General features: G+C 46.8%; 1 protein-coding gene across 2 annotated transcripts; it reads right to left on the reverse strand.

The window, feature by feature from the left end:
• Nucleotides 1-717: 717 nt before the first annotated feature.
• Nucleotides 718-26,619, reverse strand: GSG1 (germ cell associated 1). 2 transcript variants are annotated; one of them, XM_053256152.1, is made up of 6 exons: nucleotides 26,556-26,619; nucleotides 17,425-17,749; nucleotides 8,437-8,484; nucleotides 5,621-5,773; nucleotides 4,015-4,126; nucleotides 718-1,387 (listed from the first exon to the last, which is right to left on the reverse strand). In XM_053256152.1, the coding sequence occupies exons 1-6, from the start codon at nucleotides 26,604-26,606 to the stop codon at nucleotides 1,051-1,053; spliced, it is 1,026 nt and encodes a 341-aa protein (XP_053112127.1). In that variant the 5' UTR covers nucleotides 26,607-26,619; the 3' UTR covers nucleotides 718-1,050. The 2 variants fall into 2 exon arrangements, with proteins under 2 accessions (XP_053112127.1, XP_053112128.1); XM_053256153.1 differs by lacking the exon at nucleotides 4,015-4,126.

The raw sequence follows: 26,619 nt of genomic DNA on the forward strand, positions 1-26,619 counted from the left end.
TTACTTAGAAGCAAGTCTCACTGTGTTCAGTAAGTTTGCTCTCTTGAAAGTGTGCATAGGAGAGGAGAGTTGGTCTTGTGGTAGCAAGCATGACTTGTCCCCTTAGCTAAGCAGGGGACGGCAACCTTAGCATACACAACCTGGTTGCATATGAATGGGAGACTAGAAGTGTGAGCTCTGTAAGGTATTCCCCCCAGGGGATGGAGCCACTCTGGGAAGAGCAGAAGGTTCCAAGCTCCCTCTCTGGCATCTCCAAGATAGGGCTGGGAGAGATTCCTGCCTGCAACCTTGGAGAAGCTGCTGCCAGTCTATGTAGACAATACTGAGCTAGATGGACCTTTGGTCTGACTCAGTATATGGCAGCTTCCTATGTTCCTATGACTGCAGCCTTAGATAAAGATTGCTTTATCGTCCACCACCTCTTCCCCATGCCTTGATCGAAATCTCCCCAAAATTATGGTGGCTTAAAAGTGTAAATAAGCCAACTATCATCCACCATGGTGTGCAGTACACATCCATTCAGAAATCCCAGGGTTCTATTAAACAGGAATTTGGTTTATGATCCAAATATTGAACGGTACTGTAATGTTTGAACAGATCAAACAAGTCAGACTGGAATTCTCTGAATCCAAGAAAGTTGGAGCACCTGTATGAATTCTTTTTTCCATGGTACTACATTCTGGTATCAAGCTACATTTGGTATCAAGAGTTCAAGATTTAATTTTCCCTCCAATATAGTCCTCTGAAGAGGAGCTGTACAATTAAAAAATGAGTTTGGACTTTGATTACTTTGTTGGATTAATACATTTGCTGTGCATTACAGTTTCCTTTAAATTAGCTATGTTTGGTATCACCCGCTCTTGTGTTCAATAGTTCAGGGTAACAGTTTCTGCAGTACTGTCCAGATACATCAGTGCCAATACCCCATACTTCCCCCCACTACCCCAAATTCCCAGGTAGTGTGAATGAAAGAAGCCAGAGCCCCAGAGGTGGCTAAATGGTTGGTTTAGAGTCCTTCCACTTTCCTACTGTTCCACTGAACTCTCCATCCTAACAGGAATCCTCCCCGACGCATTTTCCCAGGACCTCATTCAGCTCTACATCAGGCTCCCTCTGTAGCACCTTCTGCTGCAACTCCGAGTAGAAGTCGACGCCTTCGGAGACAGAGTGGAGAGGTTTTTCTCGGTGCTGGTAATAGCTGCTGATCTGCTCTCTGTGGTGATACTGCAGCGGCAAGAAGCACTGGTGGTGTTGAGACTGGTCCATTGTGAAGCTCCCGTTGCAGGCTTTCTCATGGTTGCGTTTGAACTCCAGCACTGACTTGGTGTACGTGTTGAGGGTCGTGACGGCGGAGGCCATGCAGCAAGTGAAGGAGGCCCAGGCCATGCTACGAAAGAGAGAGGTTGAGAACAAGGGTCTGGTGGCTTTCCTTTTCACAGTGGAGCATGGCGGGGATCAAGAAAAGGAGCTGGGGGGGGGCGTGTTCAGAGGCGTATCTAGGGAAAATAGCGCCTAGGGCAAGCACTGAAATTGCGCCCCCTGACCAAACATTTGACACCCATCTTTCAGATAACTTTACCATCATATCAGCTCAAAAATACAAGTCAAGCTTGTTAATCTTTTAATATTTCAAAAACTATTTCCAGACCAAAAAATGCTGGAAAACTACAAATTTCAGTATGCTGGGGCTCATGCAATACCCAAATACTATGTGGAGGTGTTCTTGGAAAACTGAACAGAAGTGTCTGTCTAATTCTCTACTATGCATTGTAGCATCACTATTATATAAGTTTTAAAAATAAATGGAGAATTTGACTTTTCCCAGATACTCTGAAAATAATTAAAGGATATGCAGAGTAAACTGTGTCACTGCTTGGAATATATTCTAGTCTTTCAGAAAGACAGTTAAAATGAGAGAAAGAGAGCAAGAAACTCCCAGTGGGCCTTAATATTAAGGGTTTCACACTGATTCAAAGACAAACTCACCATTAATAGCCATATTATTACGACTTCACATTTAACTCACTTATCACAAGAAGCAAAGTAAGAGCAAATGAATACAATCCTAGCTCATAAGCTTCAGCTTAGTATTCACAAGCCCTGATACTCTGTACATAGTGCCAATCTGAATTATGTGTACAGTGACTTATATTAATTTTTTTTAAAAAAATTACCTGTAGCCCCTTTGGGGAGCTTCCTAAAGGCCATGGGGGGTCTGCAAAGGTTCCCCGTCCCCCCGCTAGCTTCTAGGGCTTTGCAGGGACCATTTGAGCATGTGCGGTGGCAATTTTTTTTAAAAAAAAAATTAAATTGCTGCTGAAAACAAAATGGCCACCGCGTATGCTCAATAAATAAAATAAATAAATGGCCTCTGTGAGGCCTGGCATGGCCTAGGGCCTCACAGAGGCCATTTGAGCATGCACGGTGGCCATTTTGTTTTCGGCGGCCATTTTTTTAAAAAATAATTTTTTAAAATGGCACCCCCCTTCAAGTGGCGCCCGGGGCACATGCCCTGCCTGCCCCACCCTAGATACGCCCCTGGGCGTGTTGTTAGGCAAACTAGAGACAAAGGTCCCTTCCAGACTGCAGTACACTGTGGGAAGCTCACACTTTTCATGCAAGTTCCAGGCATGATCTTACTCCCTATACACATGCTGCTGCAGGCTTCTGCAGCACAACTTTACCCTCTACACACACATCAAGCAGGGACCTTGTGTGAGATATATTTTTTAAAAAACTGAAAATTCAAATTTTCAAATGTAAAAAAAAGTTTCAAACAAATTTGAATTTTTTTTGGAAAAACCAGTTTTCCATCACAATCACACCCTCTGTACACATGCCAAGCAGGATCCTTGTGTGATTTTTGCAGATCACTGGCTGTCCTTTTGTAAAGAGATTGTTATTAAAACATTGGATGTGGGAATGTGGTGATTTAAGATTATGCTAGGGTAGAAATGTTTTCTGAAATGAAGGCAGGACTTCATTGTGATCCACATCACTTGAGTGGACTCCAGCTGGTCCTTTTCCATTACTATATTTCCTGTGTTTGTCAGACACAATAATTGCATTAACGGTGTATAAAGTGACTATCATTAGCAAAGCCCATAATGGAGCACAACTGTGAGCAAAGTATGCATACACAAAGAAGTCTAGGGCTCAAATAATGTTAAACCCAAAGAACATAGTAGTACAAAGGGGACTTGGAGCAGAGTAAATGCAGCCGGTGAGAATCAGAAGGGGCAGGAAGCTTTCCCAAGGAAATATGTAGCCTATGATTAGCTGCTACTATAGAATTCTTTTTCTGATGGAGAGTTTTGCATATCCCACCCACGCTTTGTTTGCCATGTGCTGGGGTTGTGCAAATAATGTGCAATGTATGCAACTGAATCTAAAGCTTAACCATGACCCTTGGTGTTAAGCAAGTTGTTACTCCTAGCTATTAGGCCAGAATTACATAGGAATCATGCAAAGCCTTGGGGTTTCCTAATAGCATAATACTAGACAGTGGATGAGTCATTACAATGACAGTAAACAGACATCCTGGAGCTGAGTCTTGTAAGCAAGAGAAAGGTCTCCAAGGTGGATTTGAGTCCTTGCTGATATGTTTTTAAAATCATATTAAGCCCCTGTGAATTCATTTCTTGAACATGGGCAGTTAAGGACCAATCCACATAGATGAAAATGGGCCCTGGCTGTGAAGTGAGCTCACTGCAAATGATTCTGCATGTTATATGCACAGCAATGCAGTTGCTGGATGACTCTGCCATAGGGCCAGATCAGTTTTAAGGAAGTGACCATAGTTCATTGAAGCTCTATCACATGGGTGTAACATCCTGGGTTCAATCCCTGGCACCTCAGGTAGAGGGCTGGTAGGACCTCTTCCTGATGCCTTGGAGAGCCACTGCCAGTTGAAGTAGACAAGAATGAGCTAGATGGACCAAGGGTCTGACGCAATGGAAGGCATCTTCAAATGTCTTAATAAAAGTGGTATAAAAATAGACAAATGGCACATACTAGAAAGCCCAGCCATAGTCCCATGAGTGCGGTCTCCAGTCCTCTGGCCCCAGATTTACAGTTGCCTGGAAAACTTGACTGTACATCATGTGTGCCACCATCCCAAGCAGGCCTAAATTAAGAGCAAAGGAAGGTGATGATCCATCCTGCACTATCGTTCAGATTCACAAATCTATTCAGGTTCATATGGTTAGTCTCTCCCAGAAGTGTAACTTCTTTACAACCAGAAGTTTTAGGGGAAACCTTTTGGGTTGAAGGGATCACCACACCAGCTAGCTGCTGGTAAGCAACCCTTGCTATTTGGGCAAAGAGGCACCTTTTGAAGTAGTGTCTCTCTTATTTTAGCAGGGGGAGAGCAACTATTTCTATTCCATACCACACCAGCGCAGTGCCTTTCCAGCGGCTGTCTGAGCTGCCTTACTTTTTAGATCATGAGCCCTTTTGGAACAGGGAATCATCTTATTCCTTTTTCTGTTGAAAGTGCTTTGAGAACCGTTTTGTTGAAAAGTGATGTATAAATAGGCTTAGTGGCTGACATACTGCACAACGTTCATGTGTGTTTTAATGGAATGTGTGTGCAGTTGTGCAGGAGTGCTTCTTGCACAAAGGCAAGGATTACACAAACACAGTTGCACAATGGAGGCCATTGGAAATAATGGCTGTCTCTCGTGCAACTATGTTTGTGCAACCCTTGCATTTGCACAAGGAGGCTCTTCCCAGCTGGGAGGCTTTAAGAGGTGGCACAAGAGGCTGGGACACTCTTTAAGTGTCTCCGCCATTCATGTCGCCTGAGTACAGAACCTAACCCAGGGCTGCTCAACTTTGGCCCTCCTGCAGACGTTGGCCTACAGCTCCCATAATCCCTGGCTATTGGCCACTGTGGCTGGGGATTATGAGAGCTGTAGTCTAAAAATAGCTAGGGGGCCTAAGTTGAGCAGGCCTGATTAACCCTGGTTTTGGGTTTAGGTTAAGCACTCCAGATTCACTGTTTGTGGCAGATTCACTGTTTGTGCAGCTTTCCTGGAATGTAACCTCTGCGATATTGGAAACCTTCCTGTAATAATATCCTGTGGGTCTTAATTAATGTCCACAGAAGATCCAGACTTGGGGTAGTGAGCATGATTCATCCCCTTTGTATAGCAAGGCTCACCTTGATTTTCATTTGGATGGATGACTATGTTTAAGAGCTGTCTGCTGTAAGATATTCTCCTTAGGGGATGGAACCCTAGCTCAGTGGAAGAACATTTGCTTTGCATGCAGAAGGTTCATCTCCAGACAGGGCTGAGAAAGACTCCTGCCTGAAACCTGGGAGAGCTGCAGCCACTCAGTGCAGACAATTCTGAGCTAGATGGACAAAAGGTCTGACTTGGTATAAGGCAGCTTCCTAAGTGCCAAATGTCCCAGCTGGAGATCTTCCTATTTCCTACCTGCTAGTCTCTTTTCTTGTGGCCATCTCATTTCTCCCATTTACAGTTGCATGCCTTCTAAATTCTGGCTTCTGCTCTGGAGAAGAAGAATCTGTGCCCCGCTTTGACTGCCTTTTATTCCATCAAGGAGTACTTTTCCTTCTCCATAAAATGCATTCTGTAGTGGATAAAACACTTACCTGACAAGACAGAGGAGACAGCAGCAAAGGCATTGAGCTTGAGTCCACAAACTGGGTTTCCTGTGTACAGCATCTCCATCAGCAGGAGGATGAAACTAATGAGCAATAGGCTTATGTAGACCATCTCTGAACCAAGTGACAGCCAGAGGATGCCTATTGTGTGCAACCAGAAGAAAGCGATCACATTTGGGTTACAACCAGGCAAAGCAGAAGTCTCTCCTACCTTTAGAGAGGAGACTCTAGTACAGTCTTTGTGACCCATCAAGACTAACTTGTACAGATGTTGTGACTCATCGAGACTAGAACTAGTTGTGCCCCATCAAGACCAATGGAGTCCACCAGCCATGCATGGTGGCCTGCCAGGTGGTGAATGGTTTCCCCTGTTTTTCAGTCCCAAGATTAAAATGGGGAGATTTAGAAAGCCTCTGGAGGTCCACCACGTACAGATGGTAGGCTGTGCTGGACTTGGTAGGATACAAGTTGTTTAGGGTCTGCTTGAGAAAACAGCATTTCCATTATCCCTGAGCAGAGAATGGATGAATGACAGAGAAGAATCTGGAATGCAGTTTTATAGCTGCTTCCCTCATAAACACAAAGTAATCTTATGTAGATTTAACTAAGAGTTTATTCAGAACAAATCTATTTTCTCCTTCTCCTTCCCCTCCCTTTTCCTTTCTGACTCCACCCCCCCCACACACACACTCTCTGTATAGGAGCATAAGAGAGCCTGCGTGGTGTAGTGGTTAGAGTGCTGGACTAGGACCGGGGAGACCCGAGTTCAAATCCCCATTCAGCCATGGAATTAGCTGGGTGACTCTGGGCCAGTCACTTCTCTCTCAGCCTAACCTACTTCACAGGGTTGTTGTGAAAGAGAAACTCAAGTATGTAGTACACCGCTCCGGGCTCCTTAGAGGAAGAGCGGGATATAAAATGTAAAATAAATAAATAAATAAAATAAAATGAAATATAAGATCCCCACTGGGACAAACTTCTCAACAACAAAACATTCCCTTCCTCCTGGACTTCTGGGTGGATGTCTGGTCCCCTGCAGGCCTTGAGGCACATAAATTCCATCCCGGGTGGATACGGAAGAGTGGTGGGCCACTGCTGGCCTGCACGGTGCCACGCCACTGGCCCGGCCGTGTGGCCTGTGCAATGCCAGAGGCACCCGGCTGGCACGCAGGGGCAGCCTCCTCTGCTGGGAGACACCTGCTGCCTCCCTCCGGCTTCCTCCAACGGGCCGCAAAGCGCCTCATCTCCTTCAGCACCCCTGGCCACCACTTCTTCCTCTGCTGGAGAGATGCCTGCTGCTGCCGCCACCCACCCGCCTTTCCCTCCACATTGGCCTGCTGTCGCCTGGCTCTGTAGCTGGCTGGTGCTCTCCCTCAGCCGTTGCCTCCATGCCTTTGCCTCTTGCCTCCTTCCTGTTCCCTCACCCATTCCTGCTTGCTGGCGGAGGCTGATCATGAGTCGCGCGGTGCGGCCATGCCTGTGTGCACCTCTGTGGCCGCCGCTTTGGCTCTGTTGCAGCAGGTGCATGGGGAGGCACGGAGTGGGGGGAAGGAACGCGGTGGTGGTGGTGGTGGGAACCAGCCTCAGCGAGACCGAGCTGTCCTGGGGTGCCTACACACCACCGTATCCAAATTCAATCCCCTGTCCCACTATCACCCAGGCTCTTCTTCTCCCCTTTTGGTTTTTCCTTTCCTCTTAATATTGGTTCTTTTCCTCATGCTTTTTACATCGTTCCATCCCACCTCCCCTAACTCAGCCGTCTTTCCTTTTCTCCTCTCTGTCTTTCCTTGGTTTTCTCACTTCCTTTGCTTTCCTCATTGTTTTTCGTCCCCCTTTGATTCTACCCCTTCCTTCCCCTGTTCTGCATATTCTGGTGTAAACAGTAGTACAGTCAGCTAATCGAAGTGGCAGGGCTCTCCATGCTAAAGGTGGTATGTGCAGGCCATTGGGAAGTATCCTATCCATAATTCCTTCTAAAAGTACAAAACAAAAGTTGCCACCTTTCCCTAAGCATGTTCTGATATTAAAAAATAGTGCATTGCAGCTTATCTTGTGGTGGGGGGTGGGGGCAAAAGCCTTTAGGTCCAGGCTCCAAAGTTACCTAGGTGCACCTCTGGTCAGGAGGACCGAATCCCAGGCTGTAAGTACAAGATGAGAGGCTTGAAGAGGAATGGCTGCTCCAGGCCCCGGGGCATGAAGGATGCATCCTTCTCATTAGCTAATTGTCAAGACCTGCCAGATGCTTTAAGTGACGAAGGCGTGACTAAGCTCTTTGACCAGGTGTGCAGGACAAGCCAATGGGCTAGACAGGTTTGTGGTCCCCTTTAGTAACTATTTACAGCTATTGGAAGCAGGTGTGTGGGCTCTAGCAAGTACTACAGAGTGGCCTGCTGATCAGAGATGTCTTCCAATATCCACTTAATGCAAAAGAAAAATACTCTGGGACTTTTGCAGGTTTCAAAGTGTAGTAAACAAATAGCAATCTCTCTCTTGGACCGCTCAACCCTTTCTTCAAAGCCTGTTCAAGCCTTCTATAATGTTCAGAAGAGCTAGGCAGCCAAGTTTCCATCATTATTTTGTTCATTGAAACAAAGTGAAACCAGGGTATTTTTACTGCAATTCTGCTGACACTGGAAACAGGAGAAAGTTCAGTATCAAAAGGCACAAAGCAGAGATTTGCCATGTCACAGCAGACTTCAGAGCTCTGGCTAACAGCAGATGCCCAAATGTAGGATCATGCCTATTCCTAAAAGGGCACACTGGAACCCATGTCAAACCAGACCAACAAAAGCTCTCAATCCTACCTCTCTCTGCTGGAGGTGAAAGTTCAATGAAGCTGCGACATTTCTCATCTAAAAGAGAACGAAATAGTGAATGCTCCCAGAAGGTACCAAAGAAGAAGGAGAAGAGTTCTCCTTAGCTGCTTCAAGACTCTGGAGAATATTATTCTGGGATGCTTTTAGGTTATGTTCTCCAGGGTTCTGATATCAATGAGATGGCCATGGTTTAGTTTAATACACTGATAATTTGTTCATCATGGCTTCAAAAAGACAAAAGCCTAGTTCCCATTGAGGTGGTAATGTATGGCAGTGGCGGAGCCAGGGAATGGAAGCACAGATTATGCCCATCCCCAGAGGCCCTGCCAGTGATGCCCCTTGCGTGTGACGTCAAACACACGTGGGTATGGCTTAATTGCTGGAGGCACAGTGTGAGTCCTTCAGAGCATGTTCCCAGCCAGTGGATGCTGGCTGGGAGCATTTATTTCCCCTTTTCTCCCTCGCTGAAGGGAGAGAAAGGAAAATTAAATGTACCCAGCCAGCAAAAGCTGTCTGGGAATGAGCTCTGGAGGGCTGGCCTCACTCGTGTGCGCATGACATCATGTGCGCATGACCCCTGGCTGTCATTTTATTTTCCCCACAGCATCAAGGACATGATAGCAGCACTCTGCATCCCAGAGCAGGTGCTCTGGCTTTCCAGGAGATGTCTTTTTAAGGTTGAAAAGTCTGCAAAGGGGCTTACAGATAAGAAAAAAGCAACTTAATTTAAGAGTTCTCATTCACTTCTACTGAAACCAAGTAAACACAAATACCAGGGGTTAAGAAGAAGGTCAAGCCACTTTAAAAATGGCCAAGTGGGGACCTTACCAACCTCATATAGAAGACTGCTAAGTCTTTTTCCAGTTTTATATCAGGCCATAAATAAGTACCCAACCTGTACACCCTTTATTACTGTTTGGCCTTTATTACTACTACTGTATTACTCTTTCCAAGCTTTTAGAACTGCAGATTATATTCCCTGGAAGTATGCTTTTTTTTGTTTTTTAGGTTATTTTGTCCTCCCCAGCTGAACATCATCTTGTTATCCCCCCCCCCGACTAAACTCTAAGTCCCTTTGTATTATTTTACCCAGTTCTTTGGAGTTCAGAATCCCTCCCTGTTTGGCACAATCTGCACATTTCATGGAGTCCCCACTTATTACTTTATGAGCAATTGAAAGAAACTGCCCTTACTAACTGTACCCTGACCTTAAACAAATGCTGGATCAGGCCCAAGGTCTATCTAGCCCAGCATCCTGTTTCCCACAGTGGAACACACCAGATGTCTCTGAGAAGCCCACAGGCAAGAGGTGAGGGCATGTCCTCTCTCCTGCTGTTGCTCCCCTCCAACTTGTCTCTGAGGCTGAGGTGGCCTATAGCCACAAAACTAGTAACCATTAATAGACCTGCAAGGGCAGATTAACACATAGGCAAAGTAGGCACTCACCTATGGCAGCAAATTTTGAGGAGCGGCAAATTTTTGACCCTCCGAAACAATTTTCCTCCCCCAAACCTCTTCGTCGCCCCTTTTCACAATCTTCCGCAGCTGGACTACAAGAGAATACCTGCGGTTCTGCAAGGGACTTTCTCCAACTCTCTTCACTCAAACAGCAGGATCCCTCCTTTTGATTTTCCCCACTCATCACCCTGAAAGGTTGCACCTTTCAGCTTTGCTCCCTGCAGTACCTTGCTAAATGTTTCTTCCCAGAAACCAAAAGGTGCATGCCCTAAGACAGAAAACGCCTGGCACACCGCCTTCGCTTCCATTTTTCATTTGAACACCACCACCATATGCGGGGCAGAAGCTTCCCGCAGAATTGGGATGAGGGGCTCCAAAGACGTGTAGCAAATTCACACCCCTGCCCTGCCCCCTGCCCTGGGCTTCTGGTGAATGTTTCCATGAGGACTACATGTACAGAAAGAAGATCCAAAGTCTCCGGGGCCAGGCTGTGTGTGCATGTTCTAAAGTGGGGGGTGGGACGGGGTGGAGCTGGCTTTCCCCACAAGTGCTTTTGGCTGGAGCGGAGTCCCAGAGCTCCACTTGAAAGCAGGTGGGTGGAAATTGCACAGCAAGCAAGTTTAGAGGGAGGGAGTGCCTGTGACGAAGTCTCCCAAGAGAGGGGTGCTGAGGTTCAAAAGCCAGCTAGTGAATGGAGAGAAAATAAGCAGGGAGGGCACTGCAAGGCGGGAACTGCTCAGAAGACTCGGAAGAGTGGATGGAGAAGGGAAAAGGAGGAGGGGTAAAAGGGAGAGGGGGTGGGGAGAAGGAGGAAGGGTGGGAGGAGGGGAAGAAGGCGAATGGGAAAGGACTGTAGAAGGAAGTGAGTGAAGAAGAGAAGCAGTGGGAGGGGGTAGGAAAGAAGAGAGGATGAGGAGAGATGGAGAACAGGTGGGGAGAAGCAGCATTGCAAAAGCTGTGTGTGTGTGGGGGGGGGCTGGGGTCCTCCCGCCTCTCCCCTGCTGGTCTATGTTTTATTGATGTGATGGGGGTCACTCTTTCGTCCAGGCTAGCAGCTTGTCACTTGCAAGGCCAGCCCTTTGTGCGACTTTCTAGAAGGCTCGTCTTGCAAGCCTTGATGCCAGGCAGGGGTGGATTAAGCCTTTTTGCCGCCCATAATCTAGAGGCCATCTCCCTCCTCTCCACAAAGCTCCTCTTCCACCCCCTTTCCTTCTGGACAGAGAGGGGCAGCAAATCTTTGATTGCCTATGGGCAGCAAAAGCTTAATCCACCCCGTAGACTTGTCTTCCATGAATCTGTCCAAGCCCCTTTTAAAGCCATCGAAACCATTGGCCATTGCCACATCCTGTTGCAGAGAATTCCATAGATTAATGATGCTCTGTGTGAAAAAGTACTTCTTTTTGATCCTAAATTTCCTGGCCATTAGTTTCATGGGATGGCCCTAGTTCTAGTGTAGTGAGAGAGGGAGAAAAACTTCTCTTTGCCCATTCTCTCTACTCCATGCATAATTACATTCTATCACAGGGATGGGGAACCTTGGCACTCCAGCTGTTTTTGGACTACAACTCCCATAATCCCCAGCCAAGGGGCCAATAGCTAGGGATTATGGGAATTGTAGGCCAACATCTGCAGGAGTGCCAAGGTTCCCCATCCCTGTTCTATCATATCTCCCCATAGTCACTTCTTTTTTAAACTAAAAAGCTCAAAATGCTGTAGCCTTGCATCATAAGGAAGCTATGAAATGCCCCTGATCATCTCAGTTGCCCATTTTTGTACCTTGTCCAGTTCTACATTGTCCTTCTTAAGATGTGGTGACCAGAACAGTACACCGTATTAAAAATGTGGCCACACCATAGATTTCTATAAGGGCATTATAATATCAGCATTTTATTTTCAATCCCCTTCTTAATTATCCCTAGCATGGAATCTGCCTTTTTCACAGCTGCTGTGCACTTTAATTGAGCTGTCTACCATGACCCTAAGATCTCTCTTGTGGTCAGTCACTGTCAGTCCAGACCCCATCAGTGTATATGTGAAGCTGGGGTGGGTTTTTTTTTGCCCCCATATGCATCTCTTTACACTTGCTTACATTGAACTGCATTTGCCATTTTGTTGCCCACCCACCCAGTTTGTAGAGATGCTTTTGGAGCTCCTCACAATCTGTTTTGAATTTCACTACCCTAAATAGTTTAGCTTACCCCAACTTCTCAATCATTTATAAATATGTTAAAGAGCACTGGTCCCAGTACAGATCCCTGGGGGCCCCACTTCTTACTTCCCTCCATTGAGAAAACTGTCCATTTATCCTTCAAATAGTTATCAATCCACACATGAACTTGTCCTTTTATCCCATGACTGCTAAGTTTACTCAAGAGCCTTTGGTGAAGAACTTTGTCAAAAGCTTTTGGAAGTCCAAGTATACTATGTCAACTGGATCCCCTTTATCCACATGCCTGTTGACACTCATAGAACTCCAAGAGGTTAGTGAAATAAGACTTGCCCTTGCAGAAGCCATGCTGGTTCTCCTTCAGCAAGGCCTGTTATTCTATATGTTTAACAATTTTGTCCTTTATGCTTTCCATCAATTTACTAGGCACAGAAGTTAAGCTAATTGGCCTGTAGTTTCCCAGATGCCCTCAGGATTCCTTTTTGAAAACTGGAGTTACATTACCTACTTCCCTGTACAGATATTGACTGTAGGGACAAGTTACATTTTTTTTGCTAGGAGATCAGCAAAAATGAGGTCCTTCAGAACTTTTGGGTGGATGCCATCTGGCCCTGGTGATTTGTTAATTTTTAGGTTTTCAAGAGTCACCTCAAGATAATCACCTCTCTCATCAACTCAAATTGGCCCAATTCTTTAGCCTCCAAGCCTGAGAACTCAGTTCTGGAGTGGATCATTATCCTTTGCCATGAAGACAGATGCAAAGAACATCCAGCTTCTCTGCAATCTCCTTATCTGCCTTAATAATTCCTTTCATGCCCTCATCATCTAAGGGTCCAACTGCCTCCCTGGCAGGTTTTCTACTTCTGATATATTTAAAGAAGGTTTTGCTATCCCCCTTGACAATTCTAGCGATATGTGCCTCAAACTCTTGTGTCCTTGCATTTCTTTTAACAGAGTTTATGTTCCTTCCTGTTCTCTTCATTTGGGCAGGACTTCCATTTTCTGAAGGAAGTCTTCTTCCCTTTTATAGCTTCCCTGACTCTACTTGTTAGCCACACTGGCGTCCTCCTGAACTTGGTGGTACCTTTCCTCCTTCTTGGTATACATTCCAACTGAGCTTCTATCATTGTGGTTTGAAGACATAAGTTCAATGCTTTCTGGAATGATTTGACTCTCCTGACATTCCCTTTCAGTTTCCTTTTTACCAGTCAACTTGTTTTTGAGATGTTTCTTCTTCTGAAGTCCAATGCATCTGTGTTGAACTTCCCTGGCAGTGTTCCACTTGCATGTAAGCTGAATTGGATCACACTTCAGAGAATGCAACCTTGGGGGTCCTGGACTTCCATATGTTACCTAGCAGCCTAAATTTGACTTCCAGGATCTCCCAACCGCAGTTCCCAACATTGTTGGTGCTGACATGAACCACAATAGTGGACTCTTCCCCTGCACTGCCTAACAGCCTATCTAGTCGCTGAGTGAAATCTGCAACCTATGCACTTGGCAGACAAGTCTACACATAAGTTGCAAACCCATCTCTCTATGTCCCTAACAATCAAATCACCCACTACTAGGAAGCCCCCAACCCCTGGAGGAGTATCCTCTGTGCAAGAGGATATGGGCGCATCACCTAAGGCAGGGGTCCCTTCTAAGGGAGCATCCCCCTCTTCCTCAGACTGATGTCCTCCTTCCCTGGAATCTTCATTCTCCATGACAGCAGAGGAGCTGTAATCCTAGGATTGGCATACCTTTATTACATTCCTGAAGGTCTCATCCACATTCTTCTCTTCCATCCTTGAACTTCTCCAGGTCAGCCATCTTTGCTTTGAGAGAATGAACTTGTTCCCTGAGAGCCAGGAGCTATTTGCACTGAGCGCATACCCATGACTTCTGCCCCTCAAGCAGATAGTCATACATGCAAGACTCCGTGCAATACACTGGGAAGCACCTACTCCCCTGCTGGCATTCTACTTTCATAACTAGTGTTATTAGCTATTTAGAATATTTACAAAGAATATATTGAAAGTCTTAACTGAAGTTGTCAGCTATTGAAAGATTTAAGCTCTACCTTCCAAGAAAATTATAAAAGTGGGGTAGTATTCACCTTACTCATGCTAGAGGCCGCTTTAGCACCTCCTTGCACACTTCTCCGCTAAACCCGTTGCAACACTCCTTTGATATCTGATAGCAAACTCCTGTAGCAAAGCTCCCCTGGTCTGAGCCTTGTCTTCTCAAGAGCTGCTTCCAAACTGTGCCTCTTCAGAAATGTGGCCCCTCCCACAAGCTGTGTGAATCACCTGCAGCGAATCCCCACACTAGGAAATCAAATCCTAGGAAATACTAGCCCTAACAAATCAAACCCAGGAAAGACTAGCCCTAAGAAAATCACCTAGTCCTTTCCTATGGGTGTGCAGAACGGGTTCGATTTGAGGCCTATTCAGTTTGAACCAGCTTGGTTTGACTAGCTCGAGCTTGAGCTGGACTGCCCCCCTCCAAAGGGGGATGTCTGAGTTCAAACCAAACTGAGCCCAGTTCGGATCGAACTTGTTTAACCTGCTTCCACCCAGTGTGAGATGCTTGTAAAGGGGAATCCGGTAAGGATTCCCTTTAAAAGCAAAGGGGATTCCTACCTCTAAAAAGGGGGTTGCAAGGGGGTGGGTGGAAGAGAAGGCTCTCTACCTACAGTGCGGTGGCGGCGGCAGCGGCTCCATGGCAGCGGCCCCAGTAGCGCTCCATCCCTGCAGCACAGGTTGGTCGGGTCTGGGTTCCAGGCTCCTCATATGTGCAGAGGCAGGAACCAGACCCTGCTGGCCTACACTGCCAGAGGAGTACACCAGCAGGATTGCCATGGAGCCTCCGCCACCGCACAGCTGCAGGTAAGGTGACCTCTTGCCCACCCACCCTTGCAACTTCTTTTTAGAGTTAGGAACCCCCTTTGCTTTACAAGTGTCCTGAACCAGGTTGAACTGGGCCAACCCAGTTTGACCCAGATCGACAGCAGGAACGGAAGCACTGGCCTATTATAATGAACTGGACTGCCGGTTCAGTTAGAATTTAGTTTGATTTCAAACAGAACTGCCCAGAACGGTTCTCTATCCTTTCCCCCTTGCTTTCTTTGTTTGTTTGCTTGCATTTATAAATAATTAAGGTAATATAAATTGTATTTATTTCATTGGAACTTGCTTCCAGATAATATTTAAGGACAGGATTTTTTACAGGCTGGTTCTCTCCCCTGTTCATCACAGATACGTCAGTATGGATGTAGAAGGCCACAAAATGTTCTGTAGTCAGACCTTTTGATTCTGTGTTATACTGGATAGCACCAGCAACAACAAAGATACTGAACCAGATCACATAAAGCCATCCACCCTAACTGCAGCAAAATACAATGGTTTCTCTTAAGGATCTTGAGCACAATGTTCATCAGCAGATGAAAGTCAGGTGAAGAGAGTTACCAACAATTGGGAGACACTGAGATTTCAAGGACCACTAACCTTCAGGGCTGTTGTCCCTGCTCCCACCCCGCTATTATCCTGAAGCTATATATAAGAAACCCTTATGAAAGCAAGCAAGGAAGGAAGTAATTGCAGTAACTTCCCCATAAGACCATGTGAAGCCACAGCCTCAGATGGAGAGTAAGCCATGGGGCAGTGAGTTAGGCTGCTGCCGCCACCCCACCTCCTTTCCGCTACCATCCTAAATCTTTCAAAATTTCTCCTTGCTAGTCCTACCTGCTGGCCCCACCACCTGACTCACTACTATGCCCCTGGGCCAGAGCCCAAGCACAGACACCACCCCTCTCCCTCCAGCTGGCCTCACCTTCAGTGGCACACTCTCTCCTCCAGTTGGTGCTGCTGCTGGCTGTAGCAGGTAGTGAGCATCCTCCATCAGCCGCTGATTTGTCTCTCACTGCCATGGCCGAGCTGTGGCACCATTGCTCTCTCTTTTCCCCATGCCCCCGTCCAGCATGAATCTTGCCCACTTTATCTGCTCCCAACATGAAGGACAAATGAAGGACACAAAGTGGGTAGGTTTTGTGCTGGAGGAGAGAGAGCGGGGAGAGTGCTTGGTGGTGAGGGACAAATTGGTTGGCAGGTGCCTACTGCCTGCTATAGCAAGCAGCAGCCCTGACCAGAGCAAGCCGCCAATGATGAGGCCAATAAGGGGAAGAGGGGCAGTGTTGATTCTCCAACTCTGCCCCACAGGGTACGGCAGTGAGTTGCGTGGTGAGGCCAGTGAGGCAGGGAGCAGCATGTTGCACATCTCCTCAAGTGGCAACACGCAATGAGCCACCTCTGCTCATAGTCAGCACTCTGATTGGCACTAGACGGATCCCAAAGAACTAAGCATGTATAACCATTGCTGACATTCAACATGGCAGAGGGAGAAGTGAGACAGTGAACCTTATATTGGCTCAACTGGAAGCAACTGCTGCTGGGCTCTTCCTCCTCCCAGAACTCCCTCCATGAGTGACTATTCCATCTACTTACTACATTATTTCATTATATAACAGTATGAAAGGGTGGGTGCCTGAATTTCCTTATTTTCCTTGCCCTTGGCCAGTCATCTCTCTCTATATATTTCTCTAAGGCGTACCCGTCACTAATCCCATGTGTGGCAGCTCTTGCGAGAGTTTGCAAGCGAGCTACTGGCAGGGGGAGAGGAAAGCGGCAGTACCAGCAGAGGCGAGGAGGATAACAAAGTGGCGGGGGGGAGGGGAGAAAATGGGGGTCGCAGCATGCGGGCGAAGAAAATGATGGTGGTGGGGGGGAGAACTAGAGGTGCAGATGTTCTGCACCCAGCCCAGCTAGTTTTACATATTGTTTCTCAGATTGTGACCTGCTAAGGCAGTCCATATATTCACTAAGAGGGTAGGACAAGCATCCTACTCAGCCTCAAGAGCTGTGCGCACTCCTGATTTTCAGTTGTGTGCTAGCAAAAACCTAGGCAGGAGGAGGAGGGAGATCATGTCTGTGAGATGGGAGCTGAATAGGATGGCGCTGCCCTACCCAGCGCTTTCACAAGGTAGGAGGAAAAGCAGTCCTACCCAACTCCTGCCTTCCAGATATTCATTCCTGCTCCTCCTACTACCTAGTTGTTTGCTAACAGATGATAGAAAATCACTTGCACAACTCCCAAAGCTGGGTAGGATCCTTGTCCTACCCTCATAGTGATTGTATGAACTGCCTTACTTAAAACGCGCGCGCGCGCGCGCGCGCACACACACACACACACACACACACCCCTGTAAACTGCCTTGAGTGCCCTAGTAAGGAGGCAGCTATATACATGGAGCCGTACATTAAAATGCATAAAGAATAAGGCCATTTGTTTGGCCTCACTGGAGACCTTACCCTCTTCCTCGATGTTCTCTTCGCAGGAAAGCCACATGCCCGTGTGGAAGTACCGGAAGGCAAAGCGGTCGTCTCCGGTCTCCCAGCTATAGTGCACCACGTCCTGGGATGGCGATGAGAAGTTGCCAGTCCCTACGTCAGGAGGCATGGGGACACCGATGCACTTGGTGCTCTTGGTCTTCCCGCACAAGGGCTTGGGGACCTTCTGAGTGCCAACACACCAATAGCTGGCGAACAGGGCTGTGGTGGACAGGCTGAGGGCCAGCAGGTTCAGGACCACAGCCAGGACTGCACGATGCCAGGGCAGGTACTTCAGAAGCTCCATCTGCAATAAGCAAGGAAGTACAAGAGATTCCCTTATTGCTCTTGGCTGCTCGGGTTAGGAGGAGCAGTCCTCTCAGCACCAAGGGTTTACCAGTAAGAAGGAAGTATATTGATGGGAAACGCCTCGAAGGAGTAGCAGAAGTACCATGATTTCAGCCATCTTCAATTGCACTCAGCAAAGGAAATAGAGAATGTGATTTAAGGCATAATCGTGAGAATAAAGCCTGTGGTGTACGTGAACATAAGCAACTTTGGATTGTGGCTGGGGGTGATGGGAGTTGTAGTCCAAAAATAGTTAGAGAGCTTCAAGTTGGCCAGCCTTGTACTAGTAGATCTCTGTGTGATGTACAGTGGGTCAGCAATGATTTATGTCTCCCATCTGTTTAGCTAGCTGCATAGGGGACTCACTAACGGCCCAGGGAAAGGTTGCTGCTGCCACCCCACCCCCCCACTGTACATGCTCACAAGTATATTGGTCACCCCCCCTGCCTTAGTATAACTCATGTGCTGACCCAGGGGGCGTGGCCAGCAGCAGGAAGGGCAGGTGCATGTCCCTTGATGATTACCAGAGGATGCTTCATTCACCACAGTGGCTGGATGCTCTTTCTCTTCCTTGCTTGGAGCAAGGGCGAGAAATAACACCCAGTCGGCATAGCAAACAAAGAGCTGGTTGAGAGAATAAAATATCCCATGCCTCGTGCTCCCAGCTGGCAAGTGATTCATGGGGGGGGGGTGCCCTGGGGGAGGGGGTGCCGTGGCAGCCCCTAGACCCTGATGACCCAAGGACATGTGTACCCCCCTTGTCCAATGGATGTGATGACCCTGTGCTTAGCAATAGCAACAACCAAAAGGCTCCCCACTCACAAAGTAGGTTGTGGGAAGAAAGCCAGGAGTGGACCTTTGTGTGGAGGAACTGCAGCTCAGTACTGAAAACAAGCGCCTCCCTCTCAGTCTCAGCTTCCCAGCTACAGTATGTGGACACCACTTCCACATTTTATCTGGTTGTTGCAAGGTTTACATGAAGACTGTACATGCAAAGTACTTTGCACACTCAAAGGGCACCATAAAGATGATGGTGAAGAAGAAGAAGAAGAAGAAGAAGAAGAAGAAGAAGAAGAAGAAGAAGAAGAAGAAGAAGAAGAAGAAGAAGAAGAAGAAGAAGAAGAAGAAGAATCATTTAGAACAGAATGCAGCAGCCAAGCTGGTGTCTGGGGTTGCCTGGAGAGATCACATTACACGCAGTTTAAAAGAACTACACTGGCTGCCAATACAGGTGGAACTCGGAAAATTAGAATATCGTGCAAAAGTCCATTAATTTCAGTAATGCAAATTAAAAGGTGAAACTGATCTATGAGACAGATGCATTACATGCAAAGCGAGATAAGTCAAGCCTTAATTTGTTATAATTGTGATGATCATGGCGTACAGCTCATGAAAACCCCAAATCCACAATCTCAGAAAATTAGAATATTACATGGAACCAAGAAGACAAGGATTGAAGAATAGAACAATATCGGACCTCTGAAAAGTATAAGCATGCATATGCATTCAGTACTTGGTTTGGGCCCCTTTTGCAGCAATTACTGCCTCAATGCGGCGTGGCATGGATGCTATCAGCCTGTGGCACTGATGAGGTATTATGGAAGACCAGGATGCTTCATTAGCGGCCTTCAGCAATTCTGCATTGTTTGGTCTCATGTCTCTCATCCTTCTCTTGGCAATGCCCCATAGATTCTCTATGGGGTCAGGTCAGGCGAGTTTGCTGGCCAATCAAGCACAGTACACTGTATACTTTTCAGAGGTCCGATATTGTTCTATTCTTCAATCCTTGTCTTCTTGGTTCCATGTAATATTCTAATTTTCTGAGATTGTGGATTTGGGGTTTTCATGAGCTGTACGCCATGATCATCACAATTATAACAAATTAAGGCTTGACTTATCTCGCTTTGCATGTAATGCGTCTGTCTCATATATCAGTTTCACCTTTTAATTTGCATTACTGAAATTAATGGACTTTTGCACGATATTCTAATTTTCCGAGTTTCACCTGTATGTTTCTGGGCGAAATACAAAGTGCTGGTTATCACATATAAAGCCCTAAATTGTTTTAAAGGTTTGGGTTTTAGAGGTTTTATTTGTATTTTAAAATTGTTTTAATTGTATTAATGTTTTAGTGGTTGTTTTAAGATTGTGAACTGCCCAGGGACTTTTGTGTATGGGGCGGTATAGAAATGTACTAACAACTAACTAACTAACTAACTAACTAACTAACTAACTAATAAAATAAAATAAAATAAAATAAAATAAATTTCATTCTTCAGGAGACGTACTGGCTGCATTCACATGTAACGCAGAACCATGGGTCAAATAGAGCCCCAGTTATGCTCACAAACACCCCCCCCACTCTCCTGTCCGACTTTGGACATCACAGAGAGTGATCTCTCTGCAATCAGCGAGACTGCAGAGAGGATAGGGAACTGGCTGTGCTTGAAGGACATGAAGGACAGCCCGCACTGCCAATCGTGGCCAGAGGGAGGGAGGAGTTTCCTCACTCAACTCCATTATCAGTTATCATAGCCTGTGGTTCCTAACTGAGATGACGCACAGGCTGTGTGGACCCTCGGATTGGGGAGCCAAAACTCACTACAACCCGAGGGTTCAAACTGAAGTTTTAAAAAGATAACCTTGGGTTGTTCACTGCGTGGAACCAGATTATTATTACATATTTTTATACCACCCAAATTTTACGTCGATTTTATATCCCGCTCTTCCTCCAAGGAGCCCAGAGCGGTGTACTACATACTTAAGTTTCTCCTCACCACAACCCTGTGAAGTAGGTTAGGCTGAGAGAGAAGTGACTGATGAATTGTACATGATTAGAGCTGGATTGAAACTTTGTTTAATCAAAACATTCATTGGTCCCTGTAGCTCAGTATTGCCTCCATCAAACAGCAGAGGATCTCTAGAGTGGAACTACAACTCCCATCATCCCCAGTTGCAACTCTACAGACAGTGCTATAAAAATGCATCTCCAGTAAGAGACAACAACTGAAAAACTTTCACCCTCAGCACAGAGCAATGGGTTCTACCTCACGCATTCAAGATATCCCTGGCTTATGGCCAAAATGAAGCCTTATTTCCTTCTGTCCCTTTGGATATTTCAGGGTCCAGGGAAAGATTCCAGGTCATTTCCTAGAATGGACAGAAAGGATAGAGGGGAAGGAGATAAAGGATCTGTTCTGATCGAAGCGTTTGTCTTCTGCTGAAACTTACCCACCCAGGAATGCATCTGCTAAAATGATGACAGAACGCAGATTCCACACAGATTTTGCAGGAAAGATTTGTGAGCATGACCCTGTTCTCCTCCCTGCTCATCAATCTTGCTTGCGAAAGCTGTGTGGTTATCCATTCCAGCTGACTGCATCTCCTGTATACAGATGGACTTCAAAGGAGGACAAATGTACTTGAGCGAGTCAGCCTGGAGTTAGGAGCAGTCCGATTGGGAGACAGGATAGAAAACAGCAGGGAACACGAGGAGGTGGAAGGGAAATCCTGACAACTTCCTTCCTTCTCATCAGAATGAGAGGATAGCATACTTCCTATTACAACAGCCTGACCACACTCTACAGAGCCACATTCTCTCCCAGCTGTCTTTGGAAATAGCATCAAGAGGACAAATTGAAATTACCTTCTGGAGGCTTCTCCAGTCGCTCCAGTTTAATGTGCAAATTGCCCTGTTTGTGGGACTCGGAAAGTGCCTTTACGTCCCCTCATCTTCCAGTTAGGACTGAAGGTAGCAAACTCATCCTATCTGCCTTGTATTCCTTCCTCCTCTTCTTCCTCCTCCTCCTCCTCCTCCCAGCCCCCAAAGCCCTTCATGCCCCTCCATGATTATTACATGTTGTCCATCCATCCAGCCAGCCAGCAGCTGCTTTGCAGGAAATGGGCATTTTCTAATCCACAATGCAATCACAGCACAGCTGTTCGGGGGGGATTATGGAAGGAAAGATTGGTGTGGCAGGCTGGGATTAAGCGTAAGAGGCGACCTCCATTCACTGGGAGGAAACATTTCAGGGGGGAAGCAGAGAAGGCGGCTTCAGTCATTCATGTCCAACAGCAGCCACAGTGGGGACTGGCTTGGGAGGAGGTGGTGGGACTCCACCGGGATGCAAAAGCTCTGTGGGCCAGAAACAATGGCTGCTGCCACAGCTGGCGTTGACGCCTCTCCTTGTAGCAGAGAAGCAAGGGGCTCTGGGGCAAGGGACAGCTGGTCCACTGGCAGCAAGCATGACTTGTCCCCATAGCTAAGCAGGGTCTGCCCTGGTTGCATCTGAATGGGAGACTTGATGTGTGAGCACTGCAAAATATTCCCCTCAGGGGATGAAGCCGCTCTGGGAAGAGCAGAAGGTTCCAAGTTCCCTCCCTGGCTTCTCCAAGATAGGGCTGAGAGAGATTCCTGCCTGCAACCTTGGAGAAGCCGCTGCCAATCTGTGAAGACGATACTGAGCTAGATAGACCAATGGTCTGACTCAGTATATGGCAGTTTCCTATGTTCCTAAGGGAAATGAAGACACAGAGGCTGTTCACATGCACAGCCAAGAGCAGGCTAAGGCAGCCAAGCCCACTCTTGGCTGTGCATGCGTACTGCCGGGAGGCAGCAAACCTGCTTAGGGAGCCTGCTGCTTAGTCAGGGTGCAAGGGTGCCCTTAACCAGCACTAAGTGCTCGTGTGTCAGTGCCATGCGCTGCCAACCCAGGAACAGGCTCCCGGCCAGTGATCCGAAGTGATCCCGGCCCTAAACCTCTGCGCTGCTGGGGGCAGCCGGTGTCTGTGTGGGCATGCGATCCGTGTGCCCAGCACAGACCAAGGATTGTCTGTGGGGAAGGAAAGTCTGAGCAGCCTTCCCTGCCTCCTGCCGGGTAGCACTGTCACTCAATTGTGAGAAAGGGCTCATGGCCTGTTTCCTTCTGATCAAAGCTCAACTACATCACTGTGAATGGGGACAGCGGCAGCTCAAGACCTCTGAACCCCTGAGGCAGGGTGCCCAATGCTACCCTCTAGGCACACACCCTCCTCTCCTCCACACCTTTTTAAAGGAAAGGCAGGAGGGCTTCTGACTGCCTCATTGGCATCCCAATAATGTTGCCTGAGATGACCACTTCACTTTGCCTCATGGAAGGGACGCCCTTCCACTCGGGCATATCCTGGGTGAGTATGCAGGACTGGAAAGGAAAGGAAAGATTGTGTCGTCGAGTCAGTGTCGACTCCTGGTGCCCACAGAGCCCTGTGGTTGTCTTTGGTAGAATACAGGAGGGGTTTACCATTGCCTCCTCCTGCGCAGTATGAGATGATGCCTTTCAGCACCTTCCTATATCACTGCTGCCTGATATAGGTGTTTCCCAAAGTCTGGGAAACTTACCAGTGGGGATTCGAATGAACAACCTCTTGCTCCTTAGGCAAGTCACTTCCCCGCTGTGCCATTAGGTAGCCCATGCAGGACTGTAGCCAGCCTAAATGTTTACAGAGGAACATAGGAAGCTGCCATATACTGACTCAGACCACTGGTCCATTTAGCTCAGCATTGTCTACACAGACTGGCAGCGGCTTCTCCCAGGCAGGAGTCTCTTTCAGCCCAAACCTGGGGATGCCAGGGAGGGAACTCGGAACCTTCTGCAAGCAACATGCCGATGTTCTTCCCAGAGTGGCCCCATCTCCTGAGAGGAATCTCTTGCCGTGCTCACACATGTAGTCTCCCATTCAAATGCAAACCAGGGTGGATCCTGGTTAGCAAAGGGAACAATTCATGCTGGCTACCACAAGACGGGGTGGGGGGGTGGGGCAAGGGGAGCATCAGTGGCGCCAATAAAGTAGGGGCCAAGTTTGACCACCTTAGTTGCTCTCCAATAAATCACAATATAGCCGTTTTAAAAGTGTTTGTAAAAATGTAGGGAGGAGCAGAGAAAAAATGGGTGAGCGGGGGCTGCCCTGCCCTAGCGCCCACTGCCCCCGCCCCGGGGCCCCGGTAAGCTAATGAACACTTTCTAGGGTCTGAGTCTTTTAGAATGACATCACTGGAAAGCTTCTTGACAGCACTCTGCTTTAATTTCAGTAACTAAAATGAGGATTGTGGGAAGCAGTGGCCAGAGAGCATAGGAATGCACTAATTACTGGATGTGGAATTTATTTTACTTTAGCTTACATGGGCTCAGAGTCCTTAAGGTACATGTTGTACATTACATAACTGCCTAACCAGAGTACGGAGCATTTTTGTAATTTGGCTTGCTCACTGGAGGGTGGATTAATGTACTGTTCTCCTGGGGAATCAGGGCAGCTTATTGGTTTCCCAGAATGACTGCCGCCCCAATATATATATATATTTAAAGACATGATTTAAAGTAAAAAAAAAATCCTGCTTGGCAGCAAAATACCAAGGCATTTCATAATAATACCTATTAAAAATAAATGCCTAATCCTCTTGGAAAAAACAGAACATATTCTAACCAAGTTAAACACTTTTAGGTCCCATTAATTGCAATGGGAGGCATTTAAGCTCATTTAATTCTCTCACAGAAATGAACGAAAATTAAACATGTGTAACTCCAGCTGGGTCATGTCTGCAGTTTCTCATACAGTTCTGAGCATCCATGTGAACTGAAAATTACCCATAAACACGTGCTTAAAAGCCGCAACTCCTAAAACGATGTGATAACTTAAAAATATGTATATATTTCAGGTTTGTGGTGGGATGGGGACCACCATGAAAGCTGCATGCTACATGTAATCAGGATTGTCAACATTTGCTCCTGTAGCTGTTCCTTTAAACAACAAGAAAAATTGTAAAGCATACTGGGATACCATGGATTCCAGTACTAGGATCCAACAAGAAACCAAAAAGATTGAACATATTTCCTAAGACAGATTTATTCAATTAGGTTGTGTGTGTTTCTTATTGGTCAGTCTTGTGGGGGATCTTTTATTTTATTTTATTATTTTGTTTTACATTTTATATCCCGCTCTTCCTCCAAGGAGTCCAGAGCGGTGTACTACATACTTAGGTTTCTCCTCACAACAACCCTGTGAAGTAGGTCAGGTATCATGACTGAATGGGGATTTGAACTCAGGTCTCCCCAGTCCTAGTCCAGCACTCTCACCACTACACCACGCAGGCTTTCTTTTTGGTTTCTCGTTGCAGATTGATCTTCAGATATTAACAAGTGATCATGTTTAGATCCATGCCATGAAAATACAACCTGATACAATGGAGGCTCCTCATTTGGTGCAGAGGGGTGTTGCCCCCCCCTTGCCAGCCCCCTATTCTCTCACCAAACATAACCCTCTCCATCTTTTTCTCTATCTGCCTTTCTCTCTTACTTGAATGTTGCTCTTGCATTCCTGCTGCTTGCCAGAGGATGGTACTGGCTCTTGGTCCTTTTTCTAAATTCCTTTGTAAAGCCATTTCCTCCCTCTTAGGGTGCTCAGTGGCACATTGCCCCCAAATGAAGCAATTAATCACCATACATAGTCACTACCCAAACTGCATATTTAGTGCCCCAGCACCAATCAGGATGCATCTTTCTTTCCCCCCCCTCCCGCCCAAGGGTGACTCCCCAAAGGGTGGGCAGGGGCTTGCCCTGCTCTCAACCAATCAGGTGTCAGAATACTTTACAGGCACTTTTTCTGGCCAATAGCCAGCAAACAAAGCCCACCCAGTAATCTGATTTCCCAGGGTCCTTCAAAGTAGGTTGAGCAGACCTTCTGGAGATCTTTGTGCAAAATGGGAGCACCCAGTCTGCAAGCAAATGGAGTCCAGTACAAGTAGGAGCCCTGGCTACCTTTCTCCAGAAGGAAGCCAGCCCTTTTCTCCTCACTCAGCACCCCAACCAAGCCCTCAGGAGGAGGCGTTGGATTTCTCCAGCATTTGCTTGGCACTATTCTTTTCCTTTCCTTTTAAAAAAATGCCACTGGCAGACCTTGGCAACATTCAGAGGTCTAGCAAATGAGGGGGAAAGTGGGAGATATGGTGGACTGGCGTTTCCTCTGGGTAGTTCTTTTACTAACAAGCAAGCAGCTCCCCACCTTTGATCCCTGGGACTTTAAGCAAAGCCTCTTGCCAGCTCCCTTATCTTTCTCTTACTCTCTCACCTCTCTTGAGGGTAAAAGATGGGGAGGGGTTAGGGCTTCCATATAAATCAAGGTATTTTAACTGAAATTACTAATTGGACAACTTCAAACTTATCCTGTTTGAAATGTGTGTGTCTTTATGCAGAAATATTTCTTTTTGTTTTTTTAAGGATTCTGAGATTATTACCTTCTCTTCACAGGCAACCTAACAGGCACAGCTTGGAAACCAGGCCAATCCAAAAGAGTCAAGTACAGGGAAACCTCATTATCCATGGAGTCACTATCCACGTATCTGCAGTTGGGTAAAAGGCATCTGACCTCGGCATACGTTGCGGGGGAAAGAAACCATGTTGACCTCACATATCCCTGGGTCAGCGGTGCCAGAAATGAACACGGAGGTTATTTCCGGCTCCCATTTTGTTTCTCAGAGCTACAAAATGTACACTGCCTGGAGATTTCTATATCAGGTGGTGAATGAATGAATGAATGAATAAAATGGCTCCCGTTTGTAGGGGTGTGCACGGAATAGTTTGGCCCAGTTTGGTTCAAGGCTGGACCGGCCTCGAACAGAACTGGGGCAATTTGGTCCGGCCTCCATCGACCACCCCCCCCCCGGGTCCGGTCCGACAGGTCTGCGAATTTGTTTTAATTTTTTTTTTTAAGTTTTAAAAATGAAAAATAACTACCTGTATTGTAGCCCCTTTGGGGGGCTTGCTGTAGCCGTGGGTGGGGTGCATGTGTCTGTGAGGA

This window comes from Hemicordylus capensis, chromosome 5, assembly GCF_027244095.1.
Source record: "Hemicordylus capensis ecotype Gifberg chromosome 5, rHemCap1.1.pri, whole genome shotgun sequence".
Taxonomy (NCBI): domain Eukaryota; kingdom Metazoa; phylum Chordata; class Lepidosauria; order Squamata; family Cordylidae; genus Hemicordylus; species Hemicordylus capensis.

What these genes read in the sequence shown, in the direction of transcription:
- GSG1 (XM_053256152.1), bottom strand. Translation starts at nt 26,606, where the DNA reads ATGCACCCCACCCACGGCTACAGCAAGCCCCCCAAAGGGGCTACAATA. An exon ending in CCAAAGGGGCTACAATACAG is followed by an intron (nt 17,750 to 26,555) that starts GTAGTTATTTTT and finishes TGCTTATTGCAG; the next exon opens with ATGGAGCTTCTGAAGTACCT. An exon ending in TGTCTCCTCTGTCTTGTCAG is followed by an intron (nt 4,127 to 5,620) that starts GTAAGTGTTTTA and finishes CTCTTAATTTAG; the next exon opens with GCCTGCTTGGGATGGTGGCA.